Here is a 14,664-nt window from a genome sequence, read left to right as displayed (position 1 = left end):
CATCCTAAATAGTATTCGAAAAAAGAATTAGTATGTCCCAAATCGTAGTATGTTGAAATGAGTATTCCAAAGATACCCGGATGGTGTACTTTTTCCGGTTAGAATTCGAAGTGCAGATCCGTGCACACTTCTAACGGCTAATATTGCCCATAACACATTGCGCTGTGGACGAGGATTCGATTAGAACTACAAATACGAATAAAAAGTGTTTAAAAACTACAAACATGACGGATGTGCGAGGTACGACGGTTAAGATAAAGTGGCTTGAATGATTAATAAGCAGTGTCTAACCTGACAAAAAGATATTTATTAAATGTTATCCACATTATATTTCATTTGCAACAGCATTGTGAACTTTTATAACGATGTGTTTGGTCATTAACTTTTAAATGCATCATTATGCAAAGATGAGGAGAGTTCTCTGCATGAAAGACCCATGACTGGCAGATCAACGTGCGACTACATTTCTCTCCGAAACGGTAGGAAAATAAATTTAATTTAAATGTGGAGGATTTTAACTGTGACATGGTGATTGACACGGTAGTTTAAACAGTTACAGGTTGAGTAACTAAGCAACAGAACGTCCGTTAAAGACGCAGTTATGACGAGGTAGTAGGCCTATGTCCCAAAACTTGCATACTCTTCTACTACACACTCAAAAGTATGTACTTTTTCTTTACAAAAACAGTACATACTTTTAGGACGTAGTATAAGTAGGCGAATTGGGACGCAGCACTATACTTGGGAGGAGGAGGAGGAGGAGGAGGAGGCGTGGCTTCACTTCCGCTTGAATGCGACACATCCGAGCGCAGCCCAGTCTTGATCGGCGTGTGCGAAGTAGGTACAGCAGATCTTCGCTTTGTTACCTAAACTTTTTTTGACTCGTTTTTTGACGACGGTCGAGGACGAAGGAAACCAAGGTAATGTTTTTGTGCTGAAAATGATGCCATTCTTGTTATAATTTGTGAGAATTATTTTCTTTGAATATGCGGACAGCACGCTCTCACAAACGCACATGAACGTTCACTGGTAGCTTTGAATGGTAGCAGGCCTCAAAAGAGCGGCCTGAAGCGATAAAAGTAACATTATAACTGGCAAAACGAATTCAGATGATAAAATAATAAATATATGTCTGGATAATGACACTATTGGAATGTTATTTAGGTATTTATTTGTAACGATCGGTGCTGTGCAGCTTATTTTAGTTTGCAGCTTAGCCTAGCATACGTGGAAATTAGCTCCTCTTCATTGTTGTGTTTGTCGGAACGAAGTATACGAATAAAAATGTATTTCAGTGTAAATAATGGACTTGAGTGATTTTTATTCTCAAGCCAGTACAAACATGGTGGAAAATTTGTAATGGTCTGAATAGATTGATGTGCGGTTTGTAATAAAGTAATGTTAGTCCTGGTGCTCTAATAGAGCGGCGTCTTACAATTTCTCTTTTAGAATAAAATCTTGAAGCTGTAAAGTGTCTACATGGCCGTCAGAAGAGGACACATAAGGTATTTAAAAGTGAGTATTTTATTTATAATCTACTTTTACATTTTCTTCAATTAAATGCGAGTTTCCGTATAACATTTCAAAATCTATGTACGTTACTATCGAAATATTATCGATATATTTATGTTAACCATTGAGCAGTGGTTGTGTTAATTATTTATTTGATCGATAGTTGGGAATAATTTTATTGGTGAATTAAGTATTTATACACAGAAACTTAAAATATTCGGCCTAAAAAAATGAATTGATGGTTTGGAGGGCCGACAACGTGACCGAAACTGTGATGTTTAATTGGAGCATCTCTGATGCGTTTTAACAGAGTAATTACGCAACATGGATAAGCTACCACAGGTAAACATGTAAGCTGTATAACTATGAATGCACTTCATCATGACCAAAAATTATGCCAGAGTAGCAATATGTAACATTTGTTTGGCAGAAATGACAAGAGGCAGCTTGTTGCTAAAGAACTTGACTAGTTTAATTTATAATTTGCTAATACAATCCCCTGAACAGCATAACAATTACCGAAACATTAATTTAAATTTCTTGAATGAAAATCTTTAGGTAAAATCATTTGTGCATCAACTTTCTTGGGTCCTGTTATAAGATCAAAATTATTGATATTTTACGTACAAGTATAAATCCCATGAATTGCAGTTAGCAGCATCTAACCAAAAGTCCAAATAGCATTAAATTGCATAGTGTTATTAGGTCCATATTTGTATCTTGTTGCTGCAGGTTTGTGAGGTTCAGAACCAGGGTAATGACAGAGACTCACACAAGGGTGCCAGCTCAGTAAAGGTAAAATTGGCCATTAATTTTGTCTGTAGACTAATGCTGGATATCATTGATCATTTTACTTGCACTTCATTTTTGTTTTGGTTTAAGTGTGCCAGTGTAAATTTGATTTGGAAACATTGCATGTTCTGTGAAGCAGGAAGTATACGATATGCCGAACGGTTACGAGGACCACATGGGTGATGAGCCTAGTGATGCCAAAACCAACCTGATTGTCAACTACCTGCCCCAGAACATGAGTCAAGAGGAGCTCCGGAGTCTCTTCAGCAGCATTGGCGAGGTTGAGTCGGCCAAACTCATAAGAGACAAGATGGCAGGTATGTCTCACCGAGCTCAACACACTACGTTTGTGGAATTCTCTTCTGTAATAACTATATATGAAGACAAAGGCAGGTTTTATATTTAGTTATTTTTTTCATATGTAGTTGTTTATTACTAGCACTTTGTTTTTGTTTTTTTTCCCCAGTCACTTTTTCTTTTCTTTTTTTGAGGATTGATTTTTTTTTAGTTATATAGGGGATGTTTTTCATTTAAGAATTATTCGATTTTTCTTTTGATATTAAAACATCCATGTTTTACTTTTTGAGCAGTTTATTGAAGCTTGGGTCAGGGTTTGTGGCAGAATTTCACTGTCCACTGTGGTATGTTTTATTCTGTAATGAACATTTTGCTCACAAATTTTATTTTATTTCTTCCTTTATTTCAAATGGAGTAAAGATGGTACTGGCCTGATTACATTTTATTGAGCTTTTGATTAGACTTGCACATTTGTTTTGTAAAGCGTTTTTTTTTTTTTTTTTTTGTGTGGAGATTGCAAAAAGCTCAACTCATGACATTTTAGACACTTCTCAGTATTTTTAATGGTGTGGGCATCCTGTTTTGCGTGCAGTGTAAAAGTTTATTTATTTATTTTTGCTTGTTTTGTTTTTGTTTTTTTTGGTTGTCACTTTTTTCCCCCCTATTGTTTGAGGACAATTATCAATTTCCAGTTGAAGTGTGGAGATCCTGGAGTAGCCAAATGCTGTCAGTCTGGTGCCATCTTCATGCATCTTTGCCATTAGCTTTTTTTTTTTTTTTCCTGCCCAAAGCATCTCACCATCTGTGGATTTTTGTATTTTTAGAAATGTGATGTATAGTTGACGTTTTGAATGTACATTCTGTATTTTATTTACTTGAAAATGCTTAAATGCCTACTAATGTTTATTTTTTTATTTTTTTTAAGGAGGTGAAGGAAGGTATTTTTTTTATTCTTAGAAACTATTCTATGAAGATTGTTTTTGATGTTTGGCTTTTATTTCTGTATCCTAACTGTTTCCTTGTCTGATGTCAAACTTTTAATGGTATTTGATGAACGTGTATTTTATTTTATTTTTTATTTTTTCCTTTCACAATTGTTATTCACGAGATTAGATTATTATGTTTCTTTTTGTCCAGAAAGAATAGTCTGCAGGATGTGGACGAACGTTTGTTATTTTTATTTTGTTTTTTTTCCCCTTTTGTTTTCTCTAGGCCACAGTTTAGGGTACGGATTTGTTAACTATGTTAACCCTAGTGATGCAGAAAGGGCAATCAATACACTCAATGGCCTGAGACTACAGTCTAAAACTATCAAGGTAACGTGCTAAGAGGTGTTTTTGTATCATGTGTTAAATTATAGATGCCATGTTAAACTAGACTCAAAGCAGTAAAGGACAACGTTCCAGTCCTGCCTGCTTTCTGTAAGGAATGAATTTTTTTTTTTCATGAGTTTCTACTATTGTTCCCCTTTTTTCTTTTTCTTTTTTTTTTTCCCTCTCTCCTCATTTCTTTGCTTTCAGTTTCTTTTTCTTGACATTTGAAGTCTCTAGACTTTGGCCCTTTGTAATCTGTATGATTGGCTGTCTAAGCATGGTTTAATTTCGGTACAGAATTATACTGAAGTCAGTGACCCTTTTTTATTTTAAAGTTCAATTAAGATCAATCTGCTATATTCACTTTTCTTGTGAGGATGTATGTAGAAATGGAGGGGTAAAATGTTAGTAGTCATTTTCTTGAGTATGAGATTGTGCCGAACAGAAGCCCTGCATTGAATTCCTAGAGTTACATTTAATTTGGTTTGAACATTGTAGTTTAATTCAAATTGAAAGTTGTCTTTTTTTTTTCTTTTTTTTGTTGTTGGAATAGACTACAAAAATGTTTTATACCTATGAACTACAGAATTTTATTGTAGTGTTTTTTTTTTTTTTTTTTTTCTTCATTTGTAAAAATGTGAGGTTCCACTTTGGCTGCACGAACGAACTACATTGTTCCATCAGTAATGTGGGCAAATATGATGGCTTATTTATAAATTGTTTTTATAATTCATCCATGAAGGGGTCTTTTGATTTTTTTTTTTTTATCTATTTTTTTTTCTCCCATTTAAATCAGGTCTCATATGCCCGGCCAAGCTCTGACAGCATCAAAGATGCCAACCTTTACATCAGCGGTTTACCCAAGACCATGACACAGAAGGATGTAGAGGACATGTTTACCCAGTATGGTCGTATAATAAACTCGCGCGTACTGGTCGATCAGGCCTCAGGTAATGATTTTTAACCTGCTTTTTGCAATTTATCATTTTGAATGTAGTCTGGGTCTCAGCTTTTTTGGGGGTTTCTTACCTGTGTTAGGTCTGTCACGTGGAGTTGCATTCATTCGTTTTGATAAAAGATCTGAAGCGGAGGAAGCCATCAAAGATCTTAATGGATCCAAACCAGTTGGTGCCTCTGAACCAATCACAGTGAAGTTTGCTGCCAATCCAAACCAGACCAAGAATTCCCAGCTGCTCTCTCAGCTCTACAACACTCAGTCCCGTCGGTTTGGAGGGCCTGTTCACCACCAGGCACAGCGCTTCAGGTGAGAAAGTGGGATTTAGGAAATATTAAAATATTGTCCTTCATTCTGTGTATTGTCATTTTTGCATTGGATGTTCTTGATACTTGGCTGTTTGTGAGAAAAGCCTTTATCTCTCTTAGTTGCTCTCCTGATTAATCTCTTGCTTTCACAGGTTTTCACCCATGAATGTTGACCATATGAGCGGTGTCTCTGGTATGAATGTGGCAGGAAGTTCTTCCTCTGGATGGTGTATCTTCATCTATAATTTGGGTCAAGATGCAGACGAAGGCATCCTGTGGCAAATGTTTGGTCCGTTCGGCGCTGTTACCAATGTCAAGGTCATCCGTGACTTTAACACCAACAAATGCAAAGGGTTTGGTTTTGTTACCATGACAAATTACGAGGAGGCAGCAATGGCCATTGCCAGCCTGAATGGATACCGCTTGGGAGACAAAGTTCTACAAGTGTCATTCAAATCCAGCAAGTCTCACAAGTAAAGGGACATTATTTTTTTCATGAGAATTTGAAAGTTAATTGAGGTTTCTTCTAAAGGTTTCAGTTATTGTTGACTCTACATAAGCATACTCATACATCCATGTTTGGGGTGAAATACATTTGTGCTAGTGTTTTACTATGGGGTTAAGCAAAAGCTAGAAATTTGCAAAAGTGATTTGTCCCTGATGACTGTCATTTGTGAAACCCTGGACACACATTTGAGGATCCTTTTTTTGTTTGCACTCTTTTGGGATGCCTTAAAGATGTCATGGCATTGTTGCTCTTCTAACCCCCTTTCGCTGAATCGCAATGGACTTGTTGGTCCTATTTTCTTTATATTATAATGTGAAAGCTTTTATTTTTTATTTTATTTTTTTTTTGTCAGTATGAACTATACATCCTCACCTCGTCTAGACCTTTGTAAATAGTAACTAGGCCACATCGTCAGTGCTTCAGCTCACCCATCTGTAAGGTAAAAGAACATGGGAAGGACCAAAGAACTTGGAGTGAAAAGCATATGCCTTTAAGTGTTTGTTTTCCTGTTTGGAAGTTAAAAATTCAAACAAGCAAGTATTGTCATCTGCAATGTCAAGTTGTTGTTTTTTTTTTTTTTTTCGTTTTGTTTTGTTTTTTAATTGCAAGTTATTTGGTTTCATATACAATTTTTTGCATTTAACAGCACATTACATTACTCGTGTTTTTTTTATATTTGGATTGGAAGGTGGTTCAGGAGCATTTTAAAAATTTGGTTTTGCGCGTGTTTTTTATTTTATTTTATTTTTTTTAATAAACCATTATATTCACTCCCCACTCTGTAAGGTCTGGGAAGTTTCTGGATGAATGGATTGAGACTGCTAGGAGCGGAGTTGTTAGGCACATGGCTGCAGGCTAATATAGATTTTGGTTAGATCAATGTTCACTTACACATTTGCTTGCAGAATTAAAATGAATCCATTTTAGTGTAGTGTTTTACTCTGTACTTAGTCAATCTCTAAATGCAGCTTTGTACATTTTAATGTGAAATTTGGATCTGCTTTGAGACCTTGTCATGTAAAGGCCACACAAAGGTGAATTTTATTTAATTGTTCTTTAGATATCAGTACTAGTACACATCCCGTTGCAGACCAGCACTATATTTGTGTGCATGTTGATTTATGACTATGTTTGACAACAGTAATTCTACATGTCATGCTTTGGGTCTTTATTGATGATGTGACTTAAAGTCCTGTAGCATGTTGATCCATGTATGTCATTTGAATAAATACCATTGTTTTGTCATAATGTATTGTTACTTTCATTATTATTTTAATTGTACTTCCTATGGCTGACTTAATTCTGGTTTTCTTTATGGTTCTATATTGAAGACACATTACCTATTTTAGTTGTACAGAGATAATTTGATTGACCTGAACTTGTAGAGTATAAGAATACTAAAAAGAAACCATCTAGTTCATGAGTCCTGAATTATGTTTGTGATACGTTTTAGTACTTTGTGAGGTTGGGACTTATTTTTAAGAAATAAAAGTATAAAGTGTTAAAATGGGCTTGTAGGTTTAGGTGAACCTTGAGAATTTGTCACAAGGGTTTGAGTCAAAAGCAGAAGGTGGCTTTTGCGATTCAAAGGTCCATTTCAAAGAAATAGTTGAAGGCCCCCCAATGAGAGAAATGATTTTATTCTACTCTTAATAGCCTATCTCTTTAACCAGAACTCTTGTTACAATCACGACCGAAATCAAAAACTGCATTCTATCTTCATCACTCTCAGCCCCATCAGCTATAATAAAATTATACTATCAGGACTGGTTTTATAGACCGGGCTTAGGCTAAGACAGATTAGGCCTTAGGGTATTTAAGTAACTTTTATAAATGTAACCTAGAAAAAAACATTACTGGGGTGCATCTTGAAACAAAACAATGGCTCTCACATTTTAATATGTCATTGCAAGTTACTTTCAGTTAAAAAAGCTCAAACATGCATTTTAGTCTGGGACTAGCTTAAGTACGGTGGCCAAGAGAACTCAACGCATTGCAAATGGAGAAAACATGCAAATAGAAAAAACACCAGCAAATAAAGAAAACATCAGTTTGACAGCACATGTGCTACAAAATTCACAACGCACCCAAATACAGAAACGCGCTGCAAAAGTTCACAACACAAGGAAATACAGAAACGCACTGTAAATAGGCCTGCTCACAATGCACATACAATCAGGATGTTAATATAAACAAAAAGCTCACCTTTCAGGTGCACACCACTGAAGAGTAAACAGAACAATAAGCAGTCCCAGCCAGGTTCGTCACTTGTAGGTGTCCCCTTAAAACATTTTCGTTGTGGTCTGTGCCAGTCCCAGAGCCAGGACAAACGATTTGGAGTAAATTTGCATTAATATATATATATATATATATATATATATATATATATATAAAATAAATAATAAATATTTTTAAAATAATTTACTTGATTTTATGTCTCAAATCCCAGTCAATTATTCACTGCAGAATGTGAAACTAAAAACTCAGCGATTCAACATGTTCTGATAACACTATTTAACCTTAATTTATTTTCTTAATATTTCTCTTTTGGCCCACAAGTAGTGAACAAAATGAGAAGAGATGTAGGTGTTAAACTTTTTTTTTTTTTTTTTTTTTTTTTATGAGGAGTTAGCTAATCTTATTACAGCGCATCGGTTATGCGTGATGCGCTATAAATTATTGCGGGGCAAATTAAAATATTTAATTCTAAAAATAGCCTAATCATCATCATCATTCAGATCATCGCAATCATTTCAGGTCATTATTATGCAATTCTTTTGTCTTCTCAGGTGTAAATGATCCATTATTCATGATCAGTGGTGTAATGTAACGAAGTAATAATACTTCGTTACAGTACTTAAGTATTTTTTGAGAGAATCTGAACTTTACTTGAGTCTTTATATTTCTGTCAACTTTTACTTTTACTCCGATACATTTTCCCAAAGCATTTTCGTTACTTACTACAAAATAAAGTCGGAAGAACACAAACTGCAAGCAAGTGCTCGCACAACCGTGGTTGATTTCATTATACAGGTTGCATCCGTTGCTGGAGCGGCTGAGAAGAGTGCGCTGTCATTATACAGTACGAGAGCGACCTCTAGAGGCGAAATAAAAACTCTTACTGATGCCTCGTATAGTTTGTTTTGACACGTGATGTGAGGCTGCGCGCTGCACAGAGCGGGACACTTCAAAAACGGATTTAAAACGAACAAAACGGTATGTTATACAGTGTACACTACAGTACATGTTTTCATATCATTATAAAGTAATCAGTTAGATGCTGCATTAGTGGAGAACAGTAGTATGTTCTCCGTCGAGGCTAACATTGTTTTAACCGCTTGAGGTACTACTAATGTGACAATAATACCAACTGTTTAATGTCACGATTGTTACCATTCATTTGCATTAGTTTATATCCATTTGTTCGCTGGTATGCATTCGTTATCCAGCGAAGTTGCATATTTAAACTGTATCATCATCATGCAGCGACAGAAACATTTATCAGAAATGTATTCGATTTGTTCTTTTTATTGGCACTATAACACATATTGATTAGATCATCATCAAGTTTTCTAAATTAGAAGCAAATAATGTGTACATATAATAGACCCATGCTATGACTTTGTGTGTAAAGATGGTAAGTTTTAAGCATGGCTCTTATGAAATGGTAACACTTTACAATAAGAGTCCATTTGTAAATTAAAGGTTTATAAAAGTATTGTTCATTGTTAATTTCGACATTTACATTTTTACATTTTAAAGTTGTATCTTACATTAGTTATAATGCACTATGAATTAACATGAATGATCAATGTATAATTAATATGTTAGTATTTTTTATATTTAAATATTACAATAAACATTTTGCCATTTTTTTAATTCAAAGAAACAAAATGTAAGAAAGATTTAAAACTGAACACAATCTTGCTGCTCAAACTGTGTATAGAATAATTTTTAATTATATTTGTTGCTCCTTTTGTATTTTACATTTACTTGTACTTTTACTTTCAATACTTAAGTACGTTAATATAAAAAAAAAAAATACTTTTCGTACTTGAGTACAAAAAATATCACATACTTTAAAACTTTTACTCAAGTAACATTCTAAACAGTGACTTTGACTTCTACCAAAGTCATTTTCTGGTAAGATAACTATACTTTTACTTAAGTATGGTTTTCGAGTACTTTATACACCACTGTTCATGATCATTCACGCCTCCATGCATACTGTGTTTTTTGACAAAAAGTGTCTTGCAAAAACTAAATCAATATATTGTTTTATATGAACAATAGGCATTATAATTTTTATATAATTTTGAAGCAAAAACTCTAGCCTACAACCTCCAATACCCAGAAGTCTTGTAAACACAGATTTAATATATATTTTTGGCCTTATTTCAGTGACTTATTTTTTTTGTTTTTTCAATAACCACGCATAAACGTTATTCCTTCAAAAACACAAACGTGCATACATGTTCCTCACATATCATGGTAGCCTAGTTTGTGCTGAATACAGTGTAATGACACTTTTACATACACTGTTAAAAATAAATGTAAATTTACAGGTATTGGTCTGTATTTTTTTTACAGATTTTTTCTGTTTTCTCATTATACATTGAAATAGCTGTTGTTTTATAGATATTTGCTGTAATTTAATTTTCAGCTATTAAATTTACAGGGAATTGCATGTATTTTAGCATTACATTAAATTTCTGTTTTTTAAAAGAAATGTTCTGTATTTTTTACAGAAAAATGTGTAATTTTACATAAAATGTTGATTAATATTTTACAGATTTTTTCTGTAAAAATAGAAAAAAGGGAATGCGAGCATGTGCGACGCAGATTCAAATTTGCCACCGATAACTGTTCCGTTAGTCCCGCCTACAACAGTTCCTGGAGTAGTGCAGTGATGCAGCGATGGAAGGGCGAGCGCGTTATTTGAATTTATTTCAGGCTACGCTTGTGTGTCGTGAGATTAAACAGTAGTGTGAAGCAATCCTAAAGAGCAGTCGTGAGCAGGAGTATTTATTTGAACTCATCCGTCAATCCATTCTTCGGGAACAGTGTGAGGAAAAACTATCACGTCCTTTCAGCGAGAAGACCACAGCGAACATACCAACCGATCACTGGCTGAGGTAAGACTTTCATTCTAACGTTACATGTGTGTGATATTTTATGTAGTGTGGCTACACCTTTGTATTGTTTATAGTTTCGAAGCTAATATAAGTATTTCTAAACGGTGTTCACACAAATGACGTAAGGTAACTGCCGTTGAAAGCAAAACAACTGCAGCAGGCATCTGTCAATTTTCCATCTGTTTTAAACCAAGAAAGATTAATGTTAGTTATTAATAAAGTCCATTCAGTGTTTATGTCTTCGTTCAGATGTGGTAGTACCGCCATTATTTAAATCTCTTTTTATAAACTCTGCAGCCTGTATACTCATACTATAGGCCCATACAGGAAAGCAGATAAGAGTACAATATGAACAAAATAATAAATATTATGAGTGCATCTGCTTGCAAACGCGAATAGTATGCATATATTAGTGTAATAAAGTATAATAATAAAAAAATCTTACATGACCTGAGTAAATTGTCATTACTCAATCATAAGATACATTGGATAGTTGGATATAAAAAATTCAGATCAAAGAAGGTTGAGGTTTTGCATTGTCTCAGTAAAACATATGCTGGCATGTTTGAATGAATGTAATAGCCAACTAATTTTTATTTCTTTATGATTTCAGGTAATGTGGAAAGACTGGAGATCTAAAGCAGCATTACAGTACAGGTGTGGAAAGATTACTATTCTTATACAACAAATTCTTTGTTTACATCTTTTTATGCTGCTATTCTGAACAGTATTTTTTGTTGTAATTGTAACTAGAATCATTCAGAAACATGGCTTTTCCTATCACTGCTATCCTCACACACATCTCTACTTTTCATTCCAGCCAGATGATCAACCAGTAGCTGCTCGCATCTCAGCCTGCTTGATGGAAATGTCCGACTTTCACCTGGATGACCTTTACCTTCAACTCCACCTTGCCAAGACAGAAGTGCTCGTGGTTTCAGCCACCCATCCTTTGTGTTATAATTGATCAGGTAAACTTCACAGACTACAGTGCTGGAACTGCCCGATCTTGCATATTTGCCCAGTACAACATTGGGAAGATCAAGCCATTCTGTATGCTACACAACAGAACAACAACTGGCTCTCCAAGCCTGTACCTAAACTCTCTGCTCTAGACTTATTATACGCCCTCCAGTCCAGAAGCTTGCTTTCTGGAAGTGAACAGCATCTTGTGGTGCCATCCCAAAGGGGCACAAACTCACTTTAACTGACCTTTACCTGGACTGTTCCATGCTGGTGGAATAACCTGACTAACTCAAACCATTTTCAAGAGACTGATAAGAGAGAATGCATCTTTTTTGTGAACAACTGACTGGTTAATACTATCTTTCTGTTTAACTGAAAAAAAAAAAAAATAATAATAATAATTTCTATGCATACTGTGCTAGACTAACTGGAAATTGTCATTGTACTTATTGTTGCTTCCATTGTACTCCTTGTAGTCACATATATGTAAGAGTCATCATATATGCATAAAATAACAGCAATATTACAGTACAGAAGTATACAGTAATTGTCTTTTAATGTAGATGTTCTATATACTACGCTTGTATTTCCTATAATTTAAGTAAGTTGACATACAATGTCTTATATACAATGACTAATACTGTATGTGCATGCTTTGATTAAATGTATTCTGTACTATATTTTGTTAATTTAACAGAAATTGGTTGTAAAGGTTGCTATTATGCATTTCTAAGTCATTAATTCATAGATTGAAGTTGTGAGTGGTTCTGTAAAAATAAAGATTAATACTGTAAATACTGCAAACATTTGTTTTGAATTTATGTGCTAATTACATTTTTATAAATAATTTCTTAGTTATTTTACATGGAAAATCTATATTTTAAAAGTAAATAACTGTAGATGGACAGAGCAGCTTGATAAAATAACTCATAAAAACCTTCAATTTGCAGAGATTAACCTGAAAATTAGTTGTTTTCTATGTAATCTGACATAATTTATCAGTTTTTTCATGGTTTAATAAACGATTATCAACAGTAAAATACTGTAATTTTATGAATTTTGACTGTAAAGTCTGTTCTGTATTTTTACAGTTTTTGCATGTAATTTTGTGAAATGGTTATTTGCTGTAATTTTATGGGATTTCTCTGGAAACTCTGCTGCCAGACTTTTTACCGTTTTTTTTACAGGATTTTTTTTTACAGTGTACATTTTAACCTAATTCTAACTTTATTTGAAGTAATAAACTGAATCAACTATTGACTACTTTAAGTTGAAAATGTATACAATGTTTATTTACTGCTCCCTAACAAATATTATTTTCCTTCCATCAGGCTCTTAATGATCGAGGCACAGTCAGCACTTGGAATTTTTGAAGGAAAGCAAGGCCAGTTTTTTTTTTTTTTTTTTTTGCCTACAACCAGTCAGCCTTAGAACAGAACCGGTTTTACATGTGTGGAAAACTCATTGCTTGGTCACTGATTCATGGAGGCCCAAGCATTAAAGCCCTTCATCCAGCTTTGTATTTGTTGATGTGTGGACAGGAAGGGCAGTTGGATAGGTTTGATTTTCAGGACTTGCCTGATGATGAAGTGCAGTTAAAGTTGCAACAGGTAACTTATCACCTATATGTTTAATCTGATGAACAATTAAATGGTAATCTTATATTGTCTTAAACTGGTCTTTTTAGATCAAGCAGTGCAAAAGTGTGGGAGACCTAATTTCACTGAAAGCCTCTCTTGGAGACTGGATTGCAGAATGTGGGGTACTCTGAATCTACAATGCTGGCCTTCCTGAAATGCCCAGAGTTTACAGCCTGGTCATTAAACACTTCATTTATCTTAGGTAAAAGAAGCCAACATATCTTAAAGGGCACCTATTATGTCCTTTTTTACAAGATGTAATATTGGTCTTGGGTGTCCCCAGAATGTATTTGTGAAGTTTCAGCACAAAATACCCCACAGTTAATTTATTATAGCCATTTGAAAATGTCATTTTTGGGGCCTGTTTTAAAAAGAGCTGTTTTGGTGTGTACCACCTTAAATATAAATGAGCTGCATATCCCCGCCCTGCCTTTGGATGAGGGCGTAACTTGCATACCTATGGCAATAAACAGTCGGTTGAAGCAGAATGGCTGAGAATGAGAGACCCGCTGTTTTGTATGGCATTCAGCCGTACATGTTTGAACCGGAATCAGACCCAGATGATGAAGAGACTCCGGCAGAAGAAACACAATTGAGAATGGAGCAGGATGTCTCTGAATGGTTATTTGATTCATTTATGTACTTGTAGAGTTTTAATCGCATCCCCTTTGCAATTATGGATGTGCAACACACACACACACACTGTGATAACGTTCGCCCAATTTTTTGAAACTACAAACACAAATACTGTGATAACGTTTCTAAGTACGTTAGATAAACACTATACAAACAAGGTTTAAATTATATACACAGACATTCTACGACGACGACAACAACTTTAGACGCATTTGTTATTGAATTGGCTGACATCGACTGAAATGACTATTTGCTCAAAAAACATTAAATACACTTACTTCTTGGATCGCGAACAGTAGGCAACGATCCACACTTGAGGATTAACTTTGAAGCAAGACCTGCTTTGAATTGACCCTCGTTCTCAAGTCAGTCAAAAAATGATTCGCGCAAACATAAACGTATTTTGGAATTTTGAGTGGCACCTTTCCTTCGTAAATAAAATCCATCCACTGCGTTTTCAGTGGCTCTGATGTCGGAAGTGAAAACTACTATGTTCATTATTACATCCCACAACAGAACACTTATGTTTCTTAGGAGACATTACCGGCTGTCCTTGAAACAATGGAGGATGGTTGACAGATCACCGACGGCGGGGTCTATGC

At 34.8% G+C, this 14,664-nt stretch overlaps 1 protein-coding gene across 7 annotated transcripts; it reads left to right on the top strand.

Annotated features, from left to right (window-relative positions):
* The first annotated feature begins 793 nt into the window (after positions 1 to 793).
* Positions 794 to 6,499, top strand: elavl1b (ELAV like RNA binding protein 1b). Of its 7 annotated transcripts, none has more exons than XM_067388488.1 (8): positions 794 to 920; positions 1,450 to 1,515; positions 2,245 to 2,307; positions 2,444 to 2,621; positions 3,814 to 3,917; positions 4,711 to 4,864; positions 4,953 to 5,178; positions 5,330 to 6,499. In XM_067388488.1, exons 2-8 carry the CDS (start codon positions 1,480 to 1,482, stop codon positions 5,652 to 5,654), a joined length of 1,086 nt encoding a protein of 361 aa, XP_067244589.1. In that variant the 5' UTR covers positions 794 to 920; positions 1,450 to 1,479; the 3' UTR covers positions 5,655 to 6,499. The 7 variants fall into 7 exon arrangements, with proteins under 7 accessions (XP_067244589.1, XP_067244588.1, XP_067244587.1 ...); XM_067388487.1 differs by having other exon boundaries at positions 2,441 to 2,621; XM_067388486.1 differs by having other exon boundaries at positions 2,218 to 2,307.
* Positions 6,500 to 14,664: the final 8,165 nt, after the last annotated feature.

This window comes from Chanodichthys erythropterus, chromosome 6, assembly GCF_024489055.1.
Source record: "Chanodichthys erythropterus isolate Z2021 chromosome 6, ASM2448905v1, whole genome shotgun sequence".
In the NCBI taxonomy this organism is placed as follows: Eukaryota; Metazoa; Chordata; class Actinopteri; order Cypriniformes; family Xenocyprididae; genus Chanodichthys; species Chanodichthys erythropterus.
The sequence above is the reverse complement of the archived record's forward strand: the minus strand, read 5'-3'. Positions and strand labels throughout refer to the sequence as shown.